The sequence below is a fragment of the Bos grunniens genome, chromosome 2 (assembly GCF_055505025.1).
Source record: "Bos grunniens cultivar Pamir isolate PY7600 chromosome 2, Bosgru_T2T1.0, whole genome shotgun sequence".
NCBI lineage: Eukaryota > Metazoa > Chordata > Mammalia > Artiodactyla > Bovidae > Bos > Bos grunniens.
The window spans coordinates 57,225,453-57,253,394 of record NC_141166.1 but is presented as its reverse complement, the minus strand read 5'-3'; the positions used below and the strand labels follow the sequence as shown (position 1 = coordinate 57,253,394).

At 39.2% G+C, this 27,942-nt stretch overlaps 1 protein-coding gene and 1 long non-coding RNA gene across 6 annotated transcripts in view; one reads left to right on the top strand and one right to left on the bottom strand.

The window, feature by feature from the left end:
* The window catches only part of LOC147378123 (uncharacterized), a 65,280-nt gene that overhangs the window by 7,968 nt on the left and 29,370 nt on the right, over positions 1–27,942 (top strand). For 3 of the 5 annotated variants that reach the window (XR_015144797.1, XR_015144799.1, XR_015144796.1), the window contains 2 exons: positions 973–1,176; positions 8,462–8,709. This is a non-coding gene — a long non-coding RNA (uncharacterized LOC147378123). Of the gene's footprint in view, positions 1–972; positions 1,177–8,461; positions 8,710–27,942 lie in introns of those variants that run through there. The other 2 variants (XR_015144800.1, XR_015144801.1) reach the window with 1 other exon arrangement.
* STAT4 (signal transducer and activator of transcription 4) overlaps positions 1,307–27,942 on the bottom strand; it is a 105,319-nt gene continuing 78,683 nt past the window's right edge. The window contains exons 14-24 of the mRNA XM_086348892.1: positions 27,771–27,815; positions 18,067–18,150; positions 16,306–16,404; positions 12,688–12,823; positions 10,888–10,937; positions 10,555–10,649; positions 9,296–9,432; positions 8,771–8,962; positions 7,060–7,126; positions 6,040–6,157; positions 1,307–1,589 (exon numbers count right to left, since the gene is read on the bottom strand). Coding sequence (XP_086205018.1) covers positions 1,563–1,589; positions 6,040–6,157; positions 7,060–7,126; positions 8,771–8,962; positions 9,296–9,432; positions 10,555–10,649; positions 10,888–10,937; positions 12,688–12,823; positions 16,306–16,404; positions 18,067–18,150; positions 27,771–27,815 — 1,050 coding nt within the window. The 3' untranslated portion in view covers positions 1,307–1,562. The remainder of the gene's footprint in view (positions 1,590–6,039; positions 6,158–7,059; positions 7,127–8,770; positions 8,963–9,295; positions 9,433–10,554; positions 10,650–10,887; positions 10,938–12,687; positions 12,824–16,305; positions 16,405–18,066; positions 18,151–27,770; positions 27,816–27,942) is intronic.

Here is a 27,942-nt window from a genome sequence, read left to right as displayed (position 1 = left end):
TCTCCCAGAGTAATCTAGGATCATGTGGGTGGGTATAAAGGATCAGAGATAGGATGGAGCTCAGTTGTGTCCAACTCTTTGCGACTCTTTGGACTGTAGCCTGCCAGGTTCCTCTTCCGTGGATTTTTCAGGCAAGAATTCTGGAGTGGGTCATCGTTTCCATCTCCAGGGGATCTTCCTGACCCAGGGATCAAACCCACATCCCCTGCATTGCAGGTGGATTCTTTACCTACTGCAGCATTGGAGAAGTCCAAGGGAGAAGGCAGGTTATATTAAAAGCTTTTTTTTTTCTTTGAAATCTTCTCCATCAAACATTAGCTTCTTCTTGTTTGACCACCTAGAAGATGGGAAATGGATGAAAGAACTTAGAGAGGAGTCCCCCACAAGGAACTGTCATCTGTGACTACAGTTAGGGCTTACTTTGGACACCAGCCTCAGGACTTTATGTAGCTGGTCATGGCTGATACCTCAGGATCATGACTTCCTCACCTGGCTCAGCAGCTTCTCTGGAGCCTGGAGACATGGAGAGCTCCCCAGGGCTCAGGCACTGGGAGGGCCCACACTGTTACTTGGGTCAGTCGCTGGGCAGTGGCACCACTAAGCATCCAGTCCCGGCAAGGGAAAGATCAAAGTAGACCTGTAGCCCATATACATATATTATCATTCAGTCAACCACTCCCCTCCTGCATCACCAGGGATGGAGCATCTCATCCTAAATTCCTTCCTCCAGGCTCAAGTTGGATTCATGAGACCAGAGACCATTAGAGCTGGAAAGGACCATAGCTTACCTAGTCCAGCCTCTTCTAGAGGTGAAGAACATACAACCCAGTGATCAAATCACTCAACCAAGGCCAGTGTTGTTATTTTCCTCTTGGTCTTCATTTCATGGGAGTTTTACCCATACATCTGCTTTCAGTGTAATTTGCCTGAGATTTGCCACCATGGATGACTCTGGATCCTTCCCCCTAACAGGCCCTGGCAGTGATGCCAGCAGCTGTGAATCCTGAAGCTGGAACAGTGCTGACATGGCAACAAAGAGGCTTCCTAATTCACCTGGGAATTGCTGCTGTTAATGCCCTGTCGTTGCTTCCATCTTGTATTCAGTGTGATGACTCTTACTTGCGAGAACTCAGGATGTTCGCTTATTCAGTTTCCATCAAGCCTTCCTGCTGGTTTGTGAGTAATGTGTATATGACTTTGTTATGTTTCACCTATTGTGCAGTCTTTACACTTAAAACTTCTAGAGTCAAAATCATAAGTAACACAACAGAAACAAAACCAGAAATGAAACACATACAAATGAGTCTTTCATTAATATTATATTAACACTGGTTTCTTAAAGTGTTTTATCTCACAAGTTTATCAGAAGCTTGGGTCTCTAGAATTTCAATGACATTCCCATTTGGGGGTATCATAAGAATGAGAAGAAAGCTTCCTATTTAATCATTTCCTGGAAACTGGTATATATAAAGCTGAAGAAACCAGATGTGATTGTTGGCAAAGATCAGTCTTTAAAACTTTTCCATTTGCTTCCTTCTTTTGAGTGTCAAGAGTTTATCTTGTCATTCAGCAGAATAGGGAGACTTCATCTAAAATTGAAAAATGAAAATAACCTTTGAGCAAACTATTGTTTTGCAAATATGTTACCATTTCTTAGGTAAACATTCTCTTGTCTATTAAATACATACTTTACTTCATAATCTTTCTACCAATTAACTACAGTACTTGCAAAAGTAACTGAGGTTGGTCAATCTAAAATTAAAGGTACTTTTTAAATAAATAAAAACTATGTTAAGAAGGCCTATTCGTCCCACAAAAACATAATGAAGAAGTGAGTGTAAAATGTAACAAAGGTTCTCTTATAACTAAATGATTTAAGGACAACTAACACTGGAGAGTAAGTTTTTCATCCCTGGAAATCTTCAAGAGAAACATGAAACACCACTTGATTTATAGCCAGATATAAATTTCTTGGGGCTCATGATCTCTGCAAGACACTGTTATTCTGATGTACACGCATCCTCATGTAACTGGAGTTTTGAACTGCTTGACAATATTGGGGAACAATAATAGACTGCATCCTAGAGCATATAGTTGCATTTAACACTATGATTTAGTTCTCAAAAAAGCATTATTATGCTGCTATTGATTGTTGTTCATATACTGCTTGAAGAAGATCCCAGGACAGGACAAATGAGGCAAGTAATAATCAAGAAAAATTGGCATTTTTGGTGCTTGAACTGCTAACATAAATATTATACTAGATTTTCATATCTAACAACTGATATGTGTTGGGACTGGCGGGGCTGATGGTGGAAGTAGGGATGAAGTGTACTTAGGTGGGGAGGTATACAGGGATATTTTGCCGTTGGGCAGCTTTTGATGGAAGACCTTAAAGCAGTTCAGGTCAGCATAGGTGTCTGCTTTCAGTGCCCACCATAAGAGCAACATGCAGGACATATAGACATCCCTTGTATTAGGTCCATGAATCATGGCAAATTGAAAGTGGTCAAACAGGAGATGGCAAGAGTGAACATCAACATTCTAGGAATCAGTGAACTAAAATGGACTGGAATGGGTGAATTTAACTCAGATGACCATTATATCTACTACTGTGGGCAGGAATCCCTTAGAAGAAATGGAGTAGCCATCATGGTCAACAAAAGAGTCTGAAATGCAGTACTTGGATGCAGTCTCAAAAACGACAGAATGATCTCTGTTCGTTTCCAAGGCAAACCATTCAATATCACAGTAATCCAAGCCTATGCCCCAACCAGTAACACTGAAGAAGCTGAAGTTGAACAGTTCTATGAAGACCTACAATACCTTTTAGTACTAACACCCAAAAAAGATGTCCTTTTCATTATAGAGGACTGGAATGCAAAAGTAGAAAGTCAAGAAACACCTGGGGTAACAGGCAAATTTGGCCTTGGAATACGGAATGAAGCAGGGCAAAGGCTAATAGAGTTTTGTCAAGAGAACGCACTGGTCATAGCAAACACCCTCTTCCAACAACGCAAGAGAAGACTCTACACATGGACATCACCAGATGGTCAACACCGAAATCAGATTGATTATATTCTTTGCAGGCAAAGATGGAGAAGCTCTATACAGTCAGCAAAAACAGGACCAGGAGCTGACTGTGGCTCGGATCATCAACTCCTTATTGCCAAATTCAGACTGAAATTGAAGAAGGTGGAGAAAACCACTAGACCATTCAGGTATGACCTAAATCAAATCCCTTATGATTATACAGTGGAAGTGAGAAATAGATTTAAGGGACTAGATATGATAGATGGCGTGCCTGATGAACTATGGACGGAGGTTCGTGACATTGTACAGGAGACAGGAATTAAGACCATCCCCATGGAAAAGAAATGCAAAAAAGCAAAATAGCTGTCTGAGGAGGCCTTACAAATAGCTGTGAAAAGAAGAGAAGTGAAAAGCAAAGGAGAAAAGGAAAGATATAAGCATCTAAATTCAGAGTTCCAAAGAATAGCAAGGAGAGATAAAGAAGTCTTCCTCAGCGATCAGTGCAAAGAAATAGAGGAAAACAACAGAATGGGAAGGACTAGAGATCTCTTCAAGAAAATTAGAGATACCAAGGGAACATTTCATGCAAAGATGGGCTTGATAAAGGACAGAAATGGTATGGACCTAACAGAAGCAGAAAATATTAAGAAGAGGTGGCAAGAATACAGAGAAGAACTGTACAAAAAAAGATCTTCATGAACAAGATAATCACGATGGTGTGATCATTCACCTAGAGCCAGATATCCTGGATGTGAATTCAAGTGGGCCTTAGAACGTGTACCCCAATGTTCATCGCAGCACTGTTTATAATAGCCAGGACATGGAAGCAACCTAGATGTCCATCAGCAGATGAATGGATAAGAAAGCTGTGGTACATATACACAATGGAGTATTACTCAGCCATTAAAAAGAATACATTTGAATCAGTTCTAATGAGGTGGATGAAACTGGAGCCTATTATACAGAGTGAAGTAAGCCAGAAGGAAAAACATAAATACAGTATACTAACGCATATATATGGAATTTAGAAAGATGGTAACAATAACCCGGTGTACGAAACAGCAAAAGAAACACTGATGTATAGAACAGTCTTATGGACTCTGTGGGAGAGGGAGAGGGTGAGGGTGGGAAGATTTGGGAGAATGGCACTGAAACATGTAAAATATCATATAAGAAACAAGTTGCCAGTCCAGGTTCGATGCACGATACTGGATGCTTGGGGCTAGTGCACTGGGACGACCCAGAGGGATGGTATGGGGAGGGAGGAGGGAGGAGGGTTCAGGATGGGGAACACATGTATACCTGTGGCGGATTCATTTTGATATTTGGCAAAACTAATACAATTATGTAAAGTTTAAAAATAAAATAAAATTAGAAAAAAAAAAAAAAGAAAGCATCACTACGAATAAAGCTAGTGGAGGTGACAAAATTCCAGTTGAGCTATTTCAAATCCTAAAAGATGGTGCTGTGAAGGTGCTGCAATCAATATGCCAGCAAATTTGGAAAACTCAGCAGTGGCCACAGGACTGGAAAAGGTCAGTTTTCATTCCAATCCCAAAGAAAGGCAATGCCAAAGAATGCTCAAACTACCGCACAACTGCACTCATCTCACATGCTAGTGAAGTAATGCTCAAAATTCTCCAAGCCAGGCTTCAGCAATACGTGAACCATGAACTTCCAGGTGTTCAAGCTGGTTTTAGAAAAGGCAGAGGAACCAGAGATCAAATTACCAACATCCGCTGGATCATCAAAAAAGCAAGAGAGTTCCAGAAAAACATCTATTTCTGCTTTATTGACTATGCCAAAGCCTTTGACTGTGTGGATCACAACAAACAAACAAAATTCTGAAAGAGATGGGAATACCAGACCACCTGACCTGCTTCTTGAGAAACCTATATGCAGGTCAGGAAGCAACAGTTAGAACTGGACATGGAACAACAGACTGGTTTCAAATAGAAAAAGGAGTATGTCGAGGCTGTATATTGTCACCCTGCTTATTTAACTTATATGCAGAGTACATCATGAGAAACGCTGGATTGGAAGAAGCACAAGCTGGAATCAAGATTTCCAGGAGAAATATCAATAACCTCAGATATGTAGATGACACCACCCTTATGGCAGAAAGTGAAGAGGAACTAAAAAGCCTCTTGATGAGAGTGAAAGAGGAGAGTGAAAAAGTTGGCTTAAAGCTCAACATTCAGAAAACTAAGATCATGGCATCTGGTCCCATCACTTCATGAGAAATAGATGGGGAAACAGTGTCAGACTTTATTTTTCTGGGCTCCAAAATTACTGCAGATGGTGATTGCGGCCATGAAATTAAAAGATGCTTACTCCTTGGAAGGAAAGTTATGACCCACCTAGATAACATATTCAAAAGCAGAGACATTACTTTGCCAACAAAGGTCCGTCTAGTCAAGGCTATGGTTTTTCCAGTGGTCATGTATGGATGTGAGAGTTGAATTGTGAAGAAAGCTGAGTGCCAAAGAATTGATACTTTTGAACTGTGGTGTTGGAGAAGACTCTTGAGAGTCCCTTGGACTGCAAGGAGGTCCAGCCAGTCCATTCTAAAGGAGATCAGTCCTGGGTGTTCATTGGAAGGACTGATGCTAAAGCTGAACCTCCAATACTTTGGCCACCTCATGAGAAGAGTTGACTCATTGGAAAAGACTCTGATGCTGGGAGGGATTGGGGGCAGGAGGAGAAGGGGACGATGGAGGATGAGATGGCTGGATGGCATCACTGACTCGACGGACATGAGTCTGAGTGAACTCCGGGAGTTGGTGATGGACAGGGAGGCTTGGCGTGCTGCAAATTCATGGAGTGGCAAAGAGTTGGACACGACTGAGCGATTGAACTGAACTGAACTGTATTATGCTCATGGATTTGTTCCAACAAATGTGTTTTCTCACTGCCCAGGCATATCTTCACCCCCTCTTTAATTCACATACCACCTTCACTTCCTGAGAAATGCCCTTGAAAGCAGTGGAAAGAAAGGGAACATACTGCAGTTTCGATTGTTGTGGGACTCAGGTTTTCTCTCAGCACTGCATATACACTTGGCGACATGGGAAGAAGGTCTGATGGAGAATGTGGCTCCGTAGAATCACTTCGGCTTGAAGAGCTAACAGAGTAAATATTGAAGAGAATTAAACATACTGCATTAGCAATTGTTAGGGCCCAGGGTAAGCCACCCCAAAATGTACCTCAGTGGCATATTGATTATTTTGAATTAAATGATTTAAGTTACTTTAAAGGATCCAAAGCAGGAGGGACACTCAGACCCTTGTCTCTGCCTCCCTGAAAGCAGGAACTAAGTCTCTTCTGTGAGAGGTGCCCTCCCAGTTCTGGAGATAGAACATCCTTTTTGCTAGAGATAGGGGATTCATTTGGGGCTGAGAAGCCTGTACAAGCCTGGGCCTTGTTACTTCTTTAATTTAATACCGCAGGCCCAAACTCTGTTTAGATTCTTTACTACCTGAGCACCCAAAGCCTAAGTATCTTTGTCCTGTCAATTACTCCCAAAGTTATTGATTTTTGGTGTGCAAAAAGTATAAAAGCTGCCTGCTCTGGCCACTTCTTAAGTCCCATTTCTATGAGAATTCTATGAACATCAATTAAAATTTTTCCTTTTTCCTGTTAATCTGCCTAGTATCAATTTTATTATTAGTCCAGTCACAAGAACTTGAGGGGGTAATTTCTACCTCCTCAAAAGAACCTTTTTAGGGTTTCTTCTATTGTGACACTGAGATTATTGAATTTCAAATAATTCATCATTTGAAAACAGAGCACTCAGCCCACTACGGAATAAATGGCATATGAACTGAACTGAACTGAAAGGGCAACTTTAGAATTCATTCATGATGGACTGTAGTGTATCCTAAAGACTTACGGGTTAAAGAAAATGGGACATTGAGCATTAAAATGCTTTATTCTCAGTTATATGTACACTGTTTTACCCTTAAGTTTCCAGCTTTTTTGATAAGTTCAATAATAATTATCTTATATGTGACTAAGATTACTTACATTGTTGAGATGGGGATAAAAACAGAAGGGACATAACCTTTGTCTCCCTTTTCTGTTGGTCTTGAAACTGGAAAAGAAAGGCATGTTGGGGGAAAATATTATAGTTGATAAAATTATAAATCTACAAAAGGATAAATAATGCTAAAAGGAAGAGAGATAATATAATTGTTTAGTGATTCACATTTTTTAGTTGAATTGATGAAATGACATTTCAGATGAGCATAAAATGTGCAAGAAGAGAAAAACAAATCTCTTGGCAGGCCTGATCTAACTTTACATATTAATGGTCTGAAATGAGTGAGCAAAATTGGGAATCAACTATATTACCTGTAGTATTTAAGTTTAATTATAAGGACAGATTTATTCATGGATTGGGGATTTATAGCAATGCAGTTCTTTTCATTAAAACTGACTCCAATTATAATATTATAATGACACAAAGTTTTGAAGCACAGACTTCAGTGTTAAAAGTACAATAACTGCTTGTGGTAGCAGTAATATTGTGTGCAATCCTCACCCTCAAATTCCTCTGGTTTACTCCATTGATCCAGTTGTAAGGACCAACTGTAATTTTTCAAGTGTAATCTGTTGCATTGACATTTATTATTTCATTTGATCAGATATAGAAACAATTAAAAGTCTCAAGGTTTTTGTGGTGGTTGCTATCTTTTGCTTGTTTCAGAAGGGGATGAAGGAGGGTGGCAGCAAGTCACTGCTGTGAGTGACAACTGTTCCATATTCCTCAAGGTGATGCTCATATATTAAGTTGCTATGGATGACTGTTTTAACAGCTTATATATACTCTGGGCTTCCCTGGTGGCTCAGACAGTAAAGAAACTGCCTGCAGTGCAGGAGACCCGGGTTTGTAACCTGGGTCTGGAAGATCCCCTGGTGAAGGAAATGGCTACCCACTCCAGTATTCTTGCCTGGAGTATTCCACGGACAGAGGAGCCTAGCGGGCTACAGTCCATGTGGTCACAAAGAGTCAGACATGACTGAGTGACTAACACATTCACACATTCACATATATACTTCATTTAAAGAAACAGAATGGTAAACATATTACAATTCACTATTTCATGAATGTTCTTTTCATGTATTCAACAAATATTTACCAAATGCCTATTTTGTCCAGGTATCGTTTTCAGCCCTTTACATACAACCAGGAAAGGCAGGCACGTCAAGACTTGTTATTGATAGGCTGGAAGGAGGGGATGAAGCATAAAGACCCCCTTGTCCCCTCCCTGGCAAAGGAACAATAGTCTTTGAGTTGTGAGAGTACAGTAAGTAAAAAATACAAAGCTCATCAATTCTCAGCTTCTTTTGTAAGAAAGGAAAACAGCCTTGCCTGACTTTTAACAGCTTTCTAATCATTACTTCTTCTTTCTTTTTTTCTCCCCAGGCATAGAGGTGAAATTGGTGCCACTCCTACTTTAGAAGGGAGAAAAATGAAACTGTTGGTGGCTGAGAAGTTCCCATAGCCATGGGGAAGTCTAGCTACTGATTACTAACCGCTCTGCTAGCTGGACAGTCCCTGCTGTTCTTTTCAGGAACTGCTCACACACTATTTCTAAGGCTTTGACCTCCACATGCCCCTTAGATCTTATAATGATCAAAGTCAACATAAAGAGAGGAACTTCATTTACTTTACTGCAATCTGAGATTATTTTCCAAAATCTTAAGAAGAAAAAGCAAATGGAAAGAACCTAACCTTCGCATGGCTGGGAGCTGTAGTGTTTACCGAAGGCTTTGTCTTTGGGAATATCAGGATAGAGGTACTTCAGAGGGTTTTCGGGAATGTTTTCAGCCATAATAACCTTGTAGTCTCGAAGGATGTCAGCAAACGGCAGAGCGGACAGCCGGCCTTTGTTGTAGGGTTCCACAGAATGGAATCTCACTTCTCCTGGAAAAAGAGAAAACAGAGGGAATATTCAGGATCCTGCAGGCATTCTTTGTGGCCATTTTTCCAGCCTACATTCTCTTCATGTCACTGGTTATAAAACAAGGCCAGCCTTTCTCTGCCTAAGTAGAGTACAGATGGCCACATGATAGAGGACACCCACATAGGCTGTGAGAAAGTCATGCTACGTTCTTCTGGAACAACTGTAACAATTAATACTCAAACCCACTGAACACATGAGAAATAGAACAACAGGCCACACACTTCTGAAGATGGAAAGACCAATAACCAAACTCAATGCTAATTTCACATGAATAAATAATAGTGAGCATGTACCGTTTTCAGAATGGTCCACCCAGGTGAAAGTTATTCCTCCAAGGTGGCTTTCACTGAATCTTAACAAAAAGGTCCCAGGCATTTTATCCTTTAGTAAGAGTCGTTCCTTTTCTTTGCTAACAAAGCCCATGATGTACCTAAAAACAGAACATGGCATAGTTTCATCTGATCAAAGACTATAATTTGTTGCATTCACAAAGAACAGACCTGAATTTAATATAATCAAAAGTCAATAATGCCTAAAATACTCTTATACAGATTAAATATCAATATGTGATAAAGAATGTAAGAAACTGCAACTATTTTCCATTCTATGACACTAAATATGCTTACAAAGGAAAGAAAAGAAAAAGTGACTACTGTAAACAAAGAAGCTATGAACAGTAGAGTGCATGCATCTTTTCAAGTTAGAGTTTTTGTCTTTTCTGAATATAAGCCCAGGAGTGGGAATGTTGGATCACAAGGCAGCTCTATTTTTATTTTTTAAAGAAATCTCCATACTGTTCTCCATAGTGGTTGCACCAATTTACAATCCCACCAACAGTGTACAAGGGTTCCCATTTTTCCACACCCTCTCCTATATTTATTATTTCTGTTCATAGTAGCACTGTGTACAACAGTCAAGATATGAAAGCAACATAAGTGTCCATCAACAGACAACAGGCTTAAGATGTAGTATAATATATATATATATATCATATATATAAAACATATATATGATATATATATACAATGCAATCATAGCAATTTAAAAAATGAAATATTGCCATTTGCAGCAACATGGATGGATCTAGAGAATATCATACTAAGTGAAGTAAGTCAGGCAAACGCAAATATTATATGAATCACATGTGTGCAATCTAAAAAATAATATAAATGCATTTATTTACAAAACAGAAACAGACTCACAGACATAGAAAACAAACTTATGGTTCCAAAGGGGGAAGTGGGGTGAGGGGAAGGATAAATTAGGATTTATGTTGGGATTAACATATACACACTACTGTATATGAAAGAGATAACCAACAAAGACCTAATGTATAGCACATGGAACTATATACAATATTTTGTAATAACATATACGGGAAAATAATCTAAAAAGGAATAAATATGTACAACTAAATCACTGTGCTATACACCTGAAACTAACATGACGTAAATCAACTACACTTCAATTTTTAAAAAACTGACAGTATAAAAATAACTGAATGAATTCATAATGGAAAATATAATCTTCCATATTATTCCATGGAACTTACCCATCAATCCAAAGGGGAAGAATGTGTTTCTTAATTAGGTCTAAAATTGCTTCAAGCCAGGTCCAAAAGGTAAATGATTTACCAGGCAAGTGTTCCTATTGGAATAAACAAACATGTTAGGACAATAATTGTGCCAATAGTAATGTTGGTATGATAGTTCAAGTTGTGCTTTTTCCAGTGAAATATATATTTTAAATGAGAAAACACTTTAGAGGTTTTTCTTAAAATAACCTTATCAAGGAAACCCTCAAAATCTCAAATTATGATAATGGAGGCTTAAAAAGGAACATTAAAAAAAAAATCTAAATGATGCTATCCTTTCCCCGTTTGTACCTTGCAGAACTTGGCCCAGGTGAGATGACCATCATTGTAGCTAGACTGGACTAGAATGAAAGAAAAGAATGAGATTGAGATTTTTATTAAATAATTAGACTCTTCAACTTGGTGCTCAATTTGGATTGCACTCCCCCAAGCATTTCCTAAGCACCTGCTATGGGTTTGCAGTGTATTCAATGCTAGAAACAGTAAAAATAAGATGTCATGAAAATTTTTATCCAGGAAAGAATTCTTTTCGATGGAGGAGCTAAAGATAGCCTTAGGAAGTGGGTGGGTGTCTAGAACCAGGCCTCCATGAATGGATAGGATATAAATTGTCAAGGAAGAGGCCACTCCAGTAGCAAGAGTAATGTAGGTTTAGGCATAGTGGATATGAACAAGGCTTATATATGAGACCGTAAGAGCAGCCTAATGTTGGTAAATAAACATTATAAAATAAATCTGTGAAAACAAGACTGCCAAGAGTCTTGAATATTATCATGAAAAGAATGAACTAGAGATCCATTTAGCAATAAGGAACCACCACTGACTGTTCTGATCCAGGGCAATGAAAAAAGAATTTCTGTCTAAAATTTAAGGAAATTATAAGAATAATTTGATGAAGATCTGAAAAAAATATGGCTGCTATTTATACTATATATTTAAAAGCTTTATTCACTCATTAACAAATATTTATTGAATGCCACTATTGTGGTTTATGAATTAAATAAGGATCAAAAACAATATTTATATTAAGTAAATTTTGTAATATTCCCAATTTATTTAAACATCAAGTGCTCAGATAGTAGATCCAAGGGCAACATGGCATCCCTTTTAAGTCAAGTTTAACCAAATCACACATGACTCACTACTGCTAATCAAATACATCTTTGGCTGTACTTTAGAAATGTATACAAATTCAATTTTAACTCTTTTCTTGGTGCTAAATGTGTTCACCCTAGGTTTGTCAAAACATACATATCTTCTAAAATTCTTTTAGAAAAAACTTACACTGTAGTCACTATATGGAGTACCAACGACTATTTGGCAAACTTTAGACATAGCAGTCAAAACTGAAATTTTCCTGCTATGAAGAATTAACTATGATCAGGCACTTCCCTGGTGGCTCAGATGGTAAAGAATCTGCCTGCAATGCAGGAGACCCAGGGTTCCATCCCTGGGTTGGGAAGATCTGCTGGAGAAGGAAATGGCTACCCACTCCAGTATTCTTGCCTGGAGAAATCCATAAATAGAGGTTACAGTCCATGGGATCCCAAAGAGTCACACATGACTCAGTGACTACCACTTTCACTTTGGATAGTTTTTAAAATTTCAAATAAATTTCCTGACCCTGGGATCAGCTGTTTTCCAGTTGGTTAATAACCACTGTAATATTAATATGAAAGATCAAGGCAGCATTAAGGCTTCACAGTACATTCAGTGGAAATGGCATAAGAATATCCTAGAGACTGGAGTGCCAATAGAAAGGAAGGTACTTTAGAACTGAACAGTCCTGGCCTGCATCTTGTCCTTGCTACATACTAGCTGTGGCAAGTCATTTAACCTCTGAACTTAGCTATCCTCATGTATAGAATGGATAGAATAAAAAAATAGAATAATTAGTTATCCTCAATATTCTGCCTTAAGGAATTTCTGTGAGAAGGAAAATGTAGCATTTAGCCCTATATCCAGCAATATAGTAGGCACTCAATAAATTGTGGTGAGCATTATTATTATTAGTAGTAATATCACCCTCATTCTTTAAAACTCTTGATTACCAGAAACAGGGGCAAGTCCTCCATATATGCCAGCTCTTACCTGTTAGCTTCTCGGCCAGCATGTTGAGCTGATCTGAGTTCAGGCCACGACCAACGTATGATGAAAACTGCCAGCTCATCACTTCCAGGAGTTGACTCAAAGTGGCAGATGGAGGATTATTAAAGAAAACCAAGTTCTGAAACAGAGTTGTATTGATGATTGTATGTATTAATCACACTGAATACATTGCAGCTCAATATATAGGATTCCTGATTAAACTCTTCAGGTTAACCTAAGTTAACAATACAGATCTATTGTCTCATCTCTGTTGTGCTTTTAAATTAAGACTGATTTTGTCTTTTCCTAAAGAGTTCCTGGTTCTTTGAGTCTAATGTAATATATGGTTCTATCTTATCCCTAAAGAATCATTGGGCAGCTCTTTAACTTTCCCTGGACTATAGACTATCAGTCAACTCATACAAGTACTTAACACTGTCCAACAAATAATTAAACAGATACTCTCTTCTGAAATAATATTAATCTTTTAAAAAATATTTATTTTTGGCTGTGCTGGGTCTTCACTGCAGCTGTGCTGGGTCTTCATTGCAGCACGGGAGCTCTTAGTTGCTGCAAGTAGGCTTTCTCTATTTGTGGTGAACGGGGGCTACTCTCTAGTCGTGGCACACAGGCTTCAGTAGTTGTGGTGCACAGGCTCAGTTGCCTCAAAGCATATGGGATCTTAGTTCCCAGACCAGGGATCAATCCTGTGTCCCCTGCATTGGCAGGTGGATTCTTAACCATTGGACCACTGGACCAGGGAAGTCCCCTGAAATAATATTAATCTTAAACAAAACTTGTATCATGATATTTAATTGGTTTATCATGGGTTAGTACAAGTTATACCTTGACCAGACAAAGCATCCCAAAGTACAAAAATAGTTAAGTCCCAGGCTAAGGAAGGGAATCCTATAATATGAACTCATAATTAACTTGGGACTCCTGTTTTAGGATGGTCTTTTCTAATATTGTTCTAGACAAGAGGATTTTTGTATGATCAACTGCAAAAGATCAACTCTTTATAACAGCAACTGGGTCAACAATGGCAGAACAGAAGACTTCACCTCAGATTACTGGAAAGGAGAAGGTGAGAAAGCCAAGAAAGATATTTTAAGGAAGAAGGTGGGTGAGAAATTAAGAAATCCTTTGCAATATGGGGAGAAGGTCTTTGGCAAACATGACCAAGCTGGGCAGCAAGAAAAGGAACCAATTCAAGAGACTTCAGAAGGTGGGAATAAAAGAAGACATGGCATTCTGTAAGGAGTGAGAGATAGGAGAGGGAAGAGTAGAGAGAAAGAACTTCCTTGAACATGAAGATCGTATCTGGACAGATGACCAAAATGCATAGAACATAATTAAGGTCTAGGAGCTTAGGTTTTGAACCGGAATAGTTAAGAGAAGCTAGAGTTAGCTGTTATGCTGAACTCTGTAAGCTGGCTGTGCATTTATGTGTTAGGAGCTGTATATGAAATACATCTCCAGGTTCCTCATCTAAAACTAGAGCAGAATCTGAGATGCTAAAGCAGACATCTTTGGTGGCTTTCTCATAGAAGAAGGATGCTGAAGAAAGCTAAGGGTGGTGGCACTGCACTCTGAGGCTAGTCCATCTTCTTCCTATATCCTGGAATTGGATGAAACATTCTAAACGTGTAGTTTCTAATGGAGAATGACATTAAATCTCAGAAGTGTTGACTGTTATTGACTTTACAGACCAGGTAACTTTTCGGAAATATTCTAGAAATAACTTTGGGAGAAATATCAATAACCTCAGATATGCAGATGACACCACCCTTATGGCAGAAAGCAAAGAAGAACTAAAGCGCCTCTTGATGAAAGTGAAAGAGGAGAGTGAAAAAATTGGCTTAAAACTCAACATTCAGAAAACGATTTAAAATCATGGCATCTGGTCCCATCACTTCATGGCAAATAGATGGGGAAACAATGGAAACAGTGTCAAACTTTATTTTTGGGGGCTCCAAAATCACTGCAAATGAAAAGACACTTGCTCCTTGGAAGAAAAGCTATGACCAACCTAGACAACATATTAAAAAGCAGAGACATTACTTTGCCAACAAAGATTCATCTAGTCAAAGCTAAGGTTTTTCCAGTAGTCATGAAAAGATGTGAGAGTTCAACCATAAAGAAAGCTGAGCACCAAAGAATCGATACTTTTGAACTATAATGTTAGAGAAGACTCTTGAGAATCTTTTGGACTGCAAGGAGATCCAACCAGTCCATCCTAAAGGAAATCAGTCCTGAATATTCATTAGAAGGACTGATGCTGAAGCTGAAACTCCAATACTTTGGCCACTTGATGCGAAGAACTGACTCACTGGAAAAGACCCTGATGCTGGGAAAGATTGAAGGCAGGAGGAGAAGGGGACGACAGAGGATGAGATAGTTGAAAGGCATCACCAACTCAATGGACATGTATTAGTTTGAGTAAGCTCCGGGAGTTGGTGATAGACAGGGAAGCCTGGCGTACTGTGGCCCACAGGGTTGGGAAGAGTCAGACATGACTGAGTGACTGAACTGAACTTTTCTAGTGAGTTCTGTTCTTCTTACTGCAGGCAGAGAGGAAGCAAGGCACAGGACACTCTGCGCCTTCCCTCTCTGCAGTTAATCTGACTCAGATGCAGGGCACCAGAGGATGAGAAGTTACAAGGCTGAGGCATTTTCTATGCTGTGTTTTTTTTAAGCACATTAGACAAAAGGGAGGGAATGCTTGGAGCTGACTCATTATGACTATTCCTACTTCTGGGATGTGAGGTAGAAAAATTCTTCCCTTTGGAAGGCACATTTGCTTTGCATCAAGAAGAAATAGGTATTTACATCTGATCTATTTTCGCTAGACCTTGGTGGTTTCCAGGACAACACACTGGGGTTTTGTTAAGAGAGAATGGAGGGAAATCCTGACTCATCTTTTTTGCCACACCCTTCCTTGATGGTCTTAATAGAAGCTCCTTTAAGAAGTGCTTCTTCTCTCTACTTCCTTTGCAACTTGAGACCAATTTTTCATCCATATCTTAAATAACCACCAGATGGCATTAGAAGCCAATTTGAGCCTAGAATGGATTTAAATCTATAATCAACTTGAAAATCTGTAGTGTTGTTAGGTGAGATTGGTGAAAATGCTAGTCAATTTCAATTCAAATTCAAATAAGTATTTGAAACCAATTCTTGACCTTTGTGGAAGAGCCAGTGTGGAGAGGGTGTGGCCAGAAGTAGTTGAGGAGGTAAACATAGCAGTCAGACCTCAAATTTTGGAGAAGGGATTCTCCAGAGTCCAGTAAACAGAGCAACTGGATGGCCCTAGAACCCTCTGTGATGCACAGAGTTGGGAACTGACCAGACCTCAGAAATAAAGAACATCTGTCTGTCACTTCTGCTAGCCAGAACTCTCTCATGGTCCAAGTACATCAGAACATGTTATTTTAAATATGACACAAGGGAGGAATCACACAAATGAATATATGGGAGTTTTGAAATAAACAATCCACAAAGATATGCCAAAATTTATACACACACATATACACATACCTTTTGGGGCCCATGGGTTTTGTTGACCATAAAACAAACCAAATGGAATTAAAGGGGGAGAAACAAGAATAGGGTCTCTACCTGGGAATCGTTGGTTGACACATTGTACCAAATGATGGACGCCCAAGCATTAGGTAATTGACTGACGTTGGAAATCATCACCACAGGTAATGAGCAGGTCTGGTTTTTGTTTTTTAAAAAAACAAAAGGCACAGTTATTACAGGTAGTAGCATCTTACATTGATTTTATACTTGGATCTTTCCCCTAAAGGGCCATCTCAAGTCAACCCCACTCCTCCAATCCTGGTGTCTACACTGCTTTGGTACTAAAATGATTCATGAAGGCACTGGAACCATCTGAGCATACATGAGTCAAAGTACAGGGAGGAAAGAAGCAATAAAAATAAGGATCCTTTCAGAGTGCTTGGTCAGTCGGCTCCAATATCTTCCCTGATATTATGTAGATATTTTTACTTTCTTGTATCATGTTCTGCCTAAAATGTAACTAACTAGAGCTTGTATTGACTTAGCAACCTTCTTCTTAATAAGTTACATCAAATAATCTAATTTAAAATTTATCTCTGAAATGGATTAATATGTTCAAATTATTATCTAACATCTCATTAATATCAGTATCAGATATGGGGGTTTTAACTGTAGAAGAGGGAGAGGTAAGTGACTTTGGAATACAAAACATTTTGGGAGATAGAACTGCTGCTTCTATTGTCATAGCACTCAACTTAGTACTGTTGGTCTAACGTTTTCAACCTTATGGAACAAACAGGCTTCACAGACTAATCTGGGAAACTAATCAACTTACATTAGTCCCTTCGCATTAACAGAAGTTATATTGCTTGTAGACAGTGAAATGCCCACTTGAGGAACTTAACAGTTCATGGAAGCAGACATTTAGGGAAAAGGGATGAAGGAATCTCTGGAAAATTTTATAAATATGTTCACATTCATTAAGATAAAAGAGTGAAGGCAGAATGCTAAAATAATATATTCTACAAATAGAACCATATTCAGGTGTGTGAAATTGTGTTCATTCATGCACTCATTCATTCATTTATTCAACAAATGTTGAGCATCTGTTATATGTCAGGCACTGTGCTGGGCACTGGTAATGGAAGGATAAAGGTGTGATATCCTGCCTTCAAGGAGCTCATTGTTAATTATATTCAATTTAATTCCCCATTTCTTGATTCCTTCTTTGAGTTCAATGGTGACTGTTATCAGAGGATCAAAACAATCTGCTATTAATGTTCCTATTATTGGTCTTTGCTCATCACACTATAAATACCTTTCTTCTGAGGCAATTTTATGTACAAATTGAAATTTTGAAATCATACATGACATGGTTCAAGTATATTTATTTCTTTTTAAGCTTTCCACTGAGTATCCGTGACTCTGGGAATCCCAGAAAACAAACAAAATATACAGTCTCAGCAACAAATTATTCAATATGTATTGAATTATAATGACTGAGATTTTATCATTTATATATATGTATATATATATAATTTAAAAATTATTTTTTGGCCATACCACATAGCTTGTGAGATCTTAGCTCTTTGACCAGGAAACAAACCTGGGCCCTTGGCAATGAGAGTGTGGAGTCCTAACCACTGGACAACCAAGGAATTCCCTTATCATTTATATTTAATCAGAATAATATATGCTGACTAATGAGTGAATATTTGATAAACTGATTTCCTAAATTACAACAAAAATAATGAATAAGGAATGTACTAAAACCTAGAAAATATTGAGTTTTCATCTTCAAATACCAATTCCTGAAAATGTTATTAGTAAATACTAAATATTCCTTGAAACACCTACCTCCAAATCTATGGTCAGTCCATAGAGGCAGATCTGTGTCTCAAATGTTATGGAATGAAGCTCCTCAGTCACCATGTGACAGCCCTAAGGGGGAAAGAAATAAAGTGTTATCTTACAAATGCATATGCATGTGCGCTAAGTCGCTTCAGTCGTGACTCTCTGCCACTCCATGGACTGTAGCCCACCAGGCTCCTCTGTCCATGGGATTCTCCAGGCAAGAATACTGGAGTGGGTCGCCATGCCCTCCTCCAGGGTATCTTCCCAACCCAGGGATTGAACCTGTGTCTCTTGTCTCCTGCATTGACAGGCAGGTTCTTTACCACTAGTGCCAACTGGGAAGCCTTCTACAAATATGTATAGTTGTTACCTATTATTAGATGTGCTTTTATAAAAACTAACAAATTCTTAAAGTATAAAGTATAAAATACCCTCAAACATCTTGTTATGGAACATTCCTTATTTTAAAAAGTTAAAGGATATACAGAGTTTGAGAACTCTTCCTTTCCACAAACAGAATGATATTGTCTCTAAAACAATGAATTTTCTAGCTTCAACAATTCCAGCATATTTTCATGAGTTGAAATCCAGATAAGTTGCTCTTTATTTTTACTTTTGGAAATTTGTCCTTTTGACTTATCAGCTATTAACAAAAGAAAGCCAGATGTGTGTAGCTATAACAAAAACAAGTCAGTATCATAATGGATTTTTTAAAAGCAATATCAAACACGGTTAAACATGGTTAAGTGGGAAAACTATGTACTTTCCTCAGCTTCTTCCAGAAACTTCAATAAAAGTAACAACTGGGGTTTTGTTTACTTTCCAATAAAATAAAACTGTAACCTAGGTCTGGGAGTGAAAGCTAGGGGAGTGTGGAGCGAGGGTGGCAGTTAGGGGCTATGTGTTTCAGAACCAGGGGTGGAAGCATTGAGCCCCCCGAAGCTGGAGAGTGAGGGCTGAACAGGACAGGTAGTTACTAGTCTCAGCCTAGGCAATGAGGTTCCCAACTGCCCTGACCCTGGTGGGGTTTTGGTTAGTTAATACATCCAGTGCTTACATTACTATGATTATAAAAAAAATGTTAACAGATGAACCATATAACAGTATGATTGCATTTCCATTCTTATATTATTTTTAGTTTTCCCTGGACTTATTAGTTGCCTCAGACTTTTTACTTAATCAATTTGTTTTATCTACCTGTTACTATTGTAACCCGAAACACTGAATATATTAAATAAACTAAATGCTATACAATAATATTGTAAAAATGGGTGAAATTCATATGTATGAAGAGCTGGTATTTAAGAGCCATAGCTTAATTTAAAAGAGATAACCATCAAGGACCTACTGTACAGAACAGGGAACTCTGCTCAATATTACATAACAACCTAAACAGGAAAAGAATTTGAAAAAGAATAGATACATGTATATGTATAACTGAATCATTTTGCTGTACATCTGAAACTAACGCAACACTCAGGGATTGAATCCAGGTCCCCTGTATTGCAGGCAGATGCTTCTACCATCTGAGCCAGCAGGGAAGCCCCTAATCAATTATACTACAGTGTAGAATAAAAAGTTTTTTAAAAAGAGAGCCACAGCTTAATCTTTTTCTAGGAATAATTCAGAAGTATATAAACAAAAATATCAAGAAATATCAGTATGTTCTTAACATAATATTTAGAGCTCAAAAAGTGATCACCTCTGAGGAGTGGGTTTGGAGTGGGAAGGAGTGAGACAGAAATTGCTGTTTTTCCCAGGATGAAATCTGACAGAAACTTGCTATATGCCCAGAACCAGCAGTACTGTCATCATCTAAGAGCTTGTTAGAAAAACAGCCTCTCTGGCCTCTTTCCAGGCCTACTGAACCAGATTCTGCATTTTAACAAGAACCCCAGGTGGAATTTATGAGGCAATTATTCTCAATGTGATGTATCCACATTGTGTTTAGTCTCAAAAGGGATGTAGAAAAATTGGAGATGATATAGAAAGCTTAAACGATTTAAAAAATAAGTCCTGTGGGAACATATGAGCAGAAGTGGAATTATCTAGATTAGAAAAGTCAGGGTGGGGTTGTGGGTGGCTGAGTCAGCTCTGAAAGGGAGCTCTTGCTACTGAATATAGTTAATAACAAGCTGGAGTCCTTTTGTGTTAAATTTAAAAAAAAAAAAGTTCTAATATGATGATATGAATGACAACTACATGAGGAAGATTTTATTGATAATGCTGTTGCTGCTGCTGCTAAGTCACTTCAGTCGTGTGCGATCCCATAGACGGCAGCCCACCAGGCTCCCCTGTCCCTGGGATTCTCCAGGCAAGAACACTGGAGTGGGTTGCCATTTCCTTCTCCAATGCATGAAAGTGAAAAGTGAAAGTGAAGTTGCTCAGTCGTGTCTGACTCTTAGCGACCCCATGGACTGCAGCCTACCAGGAGGAATGTTAAAATGTTAAAATTTTAAAATAAAATAGAAAATTAAAAACTCCTCTTTCCCTTGGGCCAGAGCATTGTGGTACCTTCCAGTGCCTGGAGGTGGTTAGATTGACTCAGTGAGACTGCTTCTTATGGATTAGTAGAAAGTTATGTTACTGAAAATTCTTTTGAAAATTCTCTTAGACCACCCCTAAAATTATTCCCAACACACCAAACAACCAGCCCCCTCCCCCAATTTACTTATTATGTAGAACTAAATTGTTCTTCCTTTGATTGACCATGAGATGAAATGGTCATGTTTAGGCACCAAATTGAACAAAAACCACATTTTTTTTTTTTTTTAAACAACAGAAACTCTCACTGCCCTCTGGGAGGAGGTATTTACACTATGCAAAGTGAGACAACAGAAGAATCCACAAGCCCATGTTCACTAACGGGTGCCACTCACATTCTGAGTTCAGTGGTGGAAAGGATACAAGCCTGTGTTTGTAGATTTGAACAGAACATTCGAGAGGCCTGAGGCAAGCGCTCAGAGGGAGACCACATACCATATGTCTAAATATTTAGCCTTTATAAATCAAGTTAACAAACATTAGAATATGGGCTAGTCTCCTGCCTCAACAGCTAAGCTTTCACATGACCTAACTGGCCAGGTTTTAACTCCTCAAAGTCCTGCTGAAATATGCTGTCCTGGGGAGAGCATGACCTTCTGGGACCACTTCCCATCCTTCTTTCTTCTACCTCTGTGAGGGGCTGACCTGACGAGTGTGGCCCTGAGGCCTCTCCTCATGCCTGAAAATGTTTGCACTGATGGTTTCATCAGTGCTTGAGAGAGCAGACCTGGGGAAAAGGTCTGTACAGCCCTGAAAGTGGGCTTGAGGTCTTCTGGGCTGGGAATGCTGAAGCCCTGGGCTCTGGTGAGCACGTGGCCTTGACTACCCAGACATCTCTCTCTGTAGGGAGGGCTACAGTGGGAGGACTGCCAAAGGGAGCCTTTGGATTTCATATCCCTCCTTCATTCTAGTCTCTGTAGTTTAATTTGTTTAATTAAATGTGTGTGTATAATAATTCATCATCAATATAATTCCCTCACACCTTTGGGTTATGGCACTTGTGTGCTCACTGGTCCAAAGGGCAAGAGTCCCTCAAAGTGTGAGAAATCAGGGCTCTACAGAGCAGTGACACACAGGGTTGTCCATTAACTTTGGAAGAAGACGCTGTACTTAAATATTACTTTGTTGAACTGTAATGTGGATGGTGAGAGGTTTACATACAGATTCAAACTAATTTCCAGTGTTTGCTTTAAACTTCTGATGCAACCGTGAGGTACATTTAGAACGAAATCCAACAAAGAAGCTGACATCAGCTTCAACATGTGTATCAACAATATACAGGACTGGAGGAGAGCAGCTCTGACAGAAGACAGTGTCATTAACTTTCCAAGCTTGCATGGCCACCAGTCATAGTCTTTATTATTTTATCAGTGCAGTCCAAGCTAGAGACACTATTCAATCTCACATTCCCAGGGTCCATTCCTTACAGACTGTGAAAATATCATAGATAAGATGGACCATTAATGTTTGTATTAAAAGCTATTTCAACCATCTGAGATTATTATAGATTTAAAATATCCATATTTATGATATTTATATTAATGACATTGATGATACAACTGGATTGAATGTATTGCACTTTTAAAGAAAAGCACCCACTGGATAATCTGCTAAGAAACTGAAAAACTGGCTAAACAACCTGACCAGGGCTCCACCTAGGAAAATATATGGAACCTAATGAAAGGTGTAGATGTCACCATATTCTTTTTGTTACCTCTGTGCATGCATGCTAAGTCACTTCAGTCACGTCCAACTCTTTGCGACCCTATGGACTGTAGCCAGCCAAGCTCCTCTGTCCATAGGATTCTCCAGGCAAGAATACTGGAGTGGGTTGCCATGGCCTTTTCCAGAGGATCTTTGAACCCATGTCTCTTATGTCTCCTGCATTGGCAGGCAGGTTCTTTACCACTGCACCATCTGGGAAGTCCCCAATAGAGTAGGACATTGTTGTTTATCTTGCTCATCTCTTAACAAACCGTAATCTATGATAATGTTGCACATGGAAAACTATGTGGAATAGAAAACAACTGCAATAATCCATTTGCTTAATGAGTATTTGCTGAGTTCCTATCATGTGTTAGACCCTGGCCTAGATCCAGGGAAACAATAATAAGAGGGGAAACAATGGTAGAGTCATATGATAGAGAGACCTTAATCACAGAATCATAGGAAATAAATGTAAAGCAACAACTAATTCTCAATCCATAAAATAAAGGGACTATACGGAAGATATTGCCCCAAAAAATATGTTTCTAGTGTTATTTGTGCACCAATCTTTGTCTTTAAAAAGCATTGCAACTACTTAAATTAGTTCAGAAGGCAATCGACTTCCTGTGAAAATGCTTGAGCCGGTTGGAGTGTGAGTGGTGGATCTGTGTTTGAGAACACTGAACCTTGAAAGAACATCTGTTTGGCTATTTTGTTAAATGAAACTCAAGTCAGCCAGGCTTTACTAATAGCTTCTTTGTGCTTCATGACTTTCCACCACATAAACAAAATTACCTAACACCTCAGTCTGTGGCTAAAACTGTCATTTATCAGTTAAAGCCTACTGACAGAACAAACTCAAGAGACTGCAATTTCAGCCTCCTTGTTCAAACAGTTTCTGCCATTTCAACAATCACTCTCAAGCCATATCTTAGGACCTCCAGGAAAGCCTGCTTCCTTGGAGTGTTTATTTTATAGAGATAGACTGAAGCTTTCACCAAGTTTGGCAACTTGCTAGATGATGGAATCTTATCTTCAGCATGATTATTCCAAGGAAAAAACAAAGGTGGGAGAAAGAACCAGTAATTGCAAACCTTGAATTTGTGACAGCATGTCAACAGATTCCTCATTCCAAAGCAAATCCTTTAAATTAAATGCATTTTGAAAAATGACCCGATTCTCTGCTGCACTTCTGAAGATTATAGAATGTTTGTCAAAGGAGCTTCAGAGATTGTGTAGTCTAATGGTTCTAAAATCTTTTTTTAACCCTGGAACATGTTCTTAGAAGTAAATTTCCTACCTGGGCCCCTATCTGTAAAATACTTAAAATAGGACTGATTGATTGAAATAGGGGTGGGAAGTCCAGAGCTCCACCATTCACCAAACCAAAACCAAAGAGGGACTCCACTGGTCTTCCTAGCGGTCTAGGGACAGCATGTGTCTAGTGCAACTTCCTTCTTTCACCCCGTGCTCCTGCCAGGAGCCCCTGCACCTCCCGACAGGTCACTTCTTCCCAGATGATCTCAGAGTCAGATGCCAGGGGGCGCTGAAGTTCTAAAGAGGTTTGGATTGGCAGTCTTGAGGAAACTGTCATGGTATGTTCTCAATCATTTAATGAGTATTCAGTCTAACCTCTCTAAAGTAGGAGAGGAGGACCAGGTTGGGGAAGTTGTAAGGCAGCAGGCATTGAGAGTAGACATGCAAGCCTATAAAAGGGGTGTATATACATAGTGGTCTGAGGTTTCATGGACCTGGAGCCAGAAGAGGAACATGCTCAGTGGCCCTTAAAGGGAATATTTCCAGCAGAGCACCTGGCAGAGAAGGGATGTTAGGGATTCATAGTTTATCCTAAGCCAGGAACCACATTTAGAGTCATTTCCGCACCTGTTACAGAGGGGGCAGCCTGGCGGGCTGGTCAAGAAGCCCATGGCAGACAGGTGCACAGTGCATTGCAGTTGACTCTCACACACTTCATCCTGTTTGGTCCTCACAACAACCCTATGAAGTGCAGGTGAACATGAAACCATTTTATAGTTAAGGAGATTGGGAGTTAGTGAGGTAAAGTGGCTGGTGCAAGGTCAGCTGCCTGTAAGAGGCAGGGCCATCAGCAGTGCTGGTTCCTCTACTGTACCAATGTGCACAGGAGATACAGTAGCAGCGAGAGTTTTCTTGGGAAGCATGATTTTAAATTCTTCTAAACTTTGTAAGGATTCTGGTGCGAGGTAGCTACATGATTTCTGAGCAGGTGGGTAAAGTGAGGAAAACAGTAGCTTAAACAGAGGAAAGAATGAGATGCTCCCCACAAACCTGCAGAGATCTTATAGGAATCCCAGCAAATTGGGTGTGTGTATGTGTGTGTGTGTGTGATGAGATAAAGGAGTCAAAGTAGAGTGACAACCATCATGGCCTCTGTGTGTGTGTGTGTGTGTGTGTGATGAGATAAAGAGGTCAAATCAGAGTGACATCATAGTCTGTGTGTGTGTGTGTGTGATGATATAAAGAGATCAAAGCAGAGTGACAACCATCATGGCCTCTATATATGTGTGTGTGTGATAAGAGGTCAAAGTGGAGTGACAACCATCATGGCCTCTGTGCATGTGTGCGGGTGTGTGTGTGTGGGTGGGTGGGTGTGTGTGGGCGGGTGTGTAGGTGTGATGAGCTAAAGAGGTCAAAGCAAATGTCAACCATCACAGCCTCTCCCAGGGAAGGTGTGCCCCACCAGAGGCAGGGTGGCACAGTGGCCAAAAGCATGGACCCAGGAGCCAGATTGCTGAGGTTTGAATCTAAGCCCGAGTGCTCAGTGCCTCAGTTTCCCCGGCCAAAATAAGTATGACACTAATGGTCTCTACTTCCTGGCACAGTTGAGAGAGTTACATCAGTCAGTGCCAGCAAAGCTATTAGACAGTGTGATACAGAGTAAATGCGACACAAGGATTTGTCAAGTAAGTCCTTATCAGGCTATGAACTCCTGCTGCAGGTACATAGATAAGCGATAAGCAACAGCTACTGTTTGAAATTTGAAAATGAGGTTATAACATCCTGGCTTCCCGTTCTCCCTAAATTTTGGTTACTGCAATTCCTGGCCCCATGACTTTGTGAATTCCACTTAATCACCAGATCCTCCCCCACTCTTTCCTAACTTTCCTTTTGTCACCCCTAAGTTTGGCCAAGCTCCTGATTCCCATCTCATCTTTCTGAGTCCACTGCATATATTGTGTGACTTTTCAATGGTTCCTATAGCACATAAAACAGCATTCAAGTCTATGGTTTGTTTTGAACGTACCAAGGAGTCATATTAAAATTCTGTCAACAGGGGGAGCTCAAAGAACAGCTTAAAATAAAATTATCCAGTTCCAGCAAACTTGGGGGGAAAAAAAGAAAATCATTCTGCTATAACTGCATGATTTTGTTATTAATCAGAAAATGAGAGGAAATAAATTCAAAATGAGATAAATAGGCAGTGTTAATGAGACATTGTTTTTCTATAGTGGAAGCTGATTTACTTAGATCTCTGTCTCGAGAAATTCAAGTAGATTCTGATTTTACATTCACAAAGATGACAAAGTACTGAAGAATTCAGCTACTTAATTTATTCCCACTTGATTTGTCTTCCTTAAGAAGAGTTTAGAAGCATTGTGCTTAGTCTATTCAGACTTAGGAAATACTATTCAGAGAGGTCACTGCATGAAATGCTGTTTGCAACTTTGGTGAAAATTCCAAGATTTGTGAAACAGACTTTTATTTATAATATGCTAATGTTTTAATTAGGAAGTTTGGAAAACCTTTATGGATTTCTATAAGGTGGGAAGAATAACCCCTATTTGTTTGGTTTACTAGAATATTCTTAAACTCAAAAGCTTTGTTCCTGTTGTATCTGGGCTGAGAAACCTGTTTGACAGTCTGCTGTAAGCCAAGGTTGTACCTTGGGAAGAAAGCTTAGCTCATCCTTGGTGGAGCAGTGATATCTGGCAAAAGAACTTTAAGACATGGGTAAGATAATGAAGAATTCTTGGAAGGGAAAAATGTAGAGCATGAAAACTGTTGTGATGGATCTTTGTGGTTTTGTGGAGTGGGCTAGATTGACTAATCGAATGCTGGATTTATAAAGTGTATTTTCTTCCAAATAATTTGAAGAAATTTCTCATAGAGCTGTAACACTAAAGCCAGGAGATTTAATTCATACCAACCACACCACAATAAGCTTCATTGCTTTCTAACTGCATCATGTAGGTGGTCTTACACATGCAGTTTCTCTGAGCATGGAGCATTGGGCATTATGACTCTGATCTCTTAGAGGAAAAAAAATGCAATATTTCTCTATCAGATCATTTGCCAAGGGTCATATTTTCAGTTACTGTAACTGAAACTGTAAACATATTTACAGTTTCATTAACTGTAAACATATTTACAGTTACTGGACTCAAGCCCAGGTTTTCTAATTCCAAATACGTAGGGCATAGAGAAATGCCCTAGTATCTGCCAAGTCGCTTCAGTCGTGTCCAACTCTATGCCACCCCATGGACGGCAGCCCACCGGGCTCCCCCGTCCCGGGGATTCTCCAGGCAAGAACACTGGAGTGGGTTGCCATTTCCTTCTCCATGCATGAATGTGAAAAATGAAAGTGAAGTCGCTCATGCCCCACTCTTAGCGACCACATGGACTGCAGCCTACCAGGCTCCTCTGTCCATGGGATTTTCCAGGCAAGAGTACTGGAGTGGGTTGCCATTGCCCTAGTATCTAGGTCAACTAAATAGATGATTCCCAAAGCCACTTCCAATTCAGGATTTGGCAACTCTATTATTTACTGACAAACTGGAACACCTGGGCTGCATCAGTTTGTTCTTTTAATCGATTCATCCACTGAAGTGCCAACCTTAGATATACGAGTAAAATAATTGATACCATAAAGTAATAGAACTGTTTTCCACTTATGATTTTCACATACTGGGTCATGATGTTCAAAGACTTACCTCTTACCTGTGGAAAATGAGTGACGTTATGATATTCTATAATAATGAACTGACTACAGAAATTACAGCAATACGATGCAACCAGTTTAAATCATGTCCTCCAAGAGTAAGTTTATGGAAAACTGTTCACTTCACATTGCTATGTGATGAAAAGCAAATTATGAAAAATTGTGTGTATATATACATTTAAAGTAATGTATACATATAAAGTCTAGAATGATGTGAACCAAAACATTAATAGTTGTTTTCTTAGGAGGATGTTATATGCAATTTCTATGCTCTTCTTTTTAAAACAAAATTTCTTATACAGTTGGCAATTATCAAGTTTTACATTTGTAATTAGAGAAACATGAATTTGATTTTATATAAAAATATAAAGGGCAGTTTAAGAGCTTTTGCCTTTTCATATTGTTCATGAGCTTTGTAAAAATAAGACATTATAAGATTATTTCCTAGAAAAATTCCTTCGGAGAAAACATTTCCTACCTCATTTCCTTTGTTTCCAGCACTAGACTTCATTTCCTTTGGCTGCTGTGAAAGAGGAAACAACAATGTTTGGATGGAGAAGCATTATCTGCTAAATACCAAGTTGGTTGTACCTATTATAGCGGTTTTCTCAGTCAGAATTTTGACTTCTAGAACAGTAAGCCAGATGTCT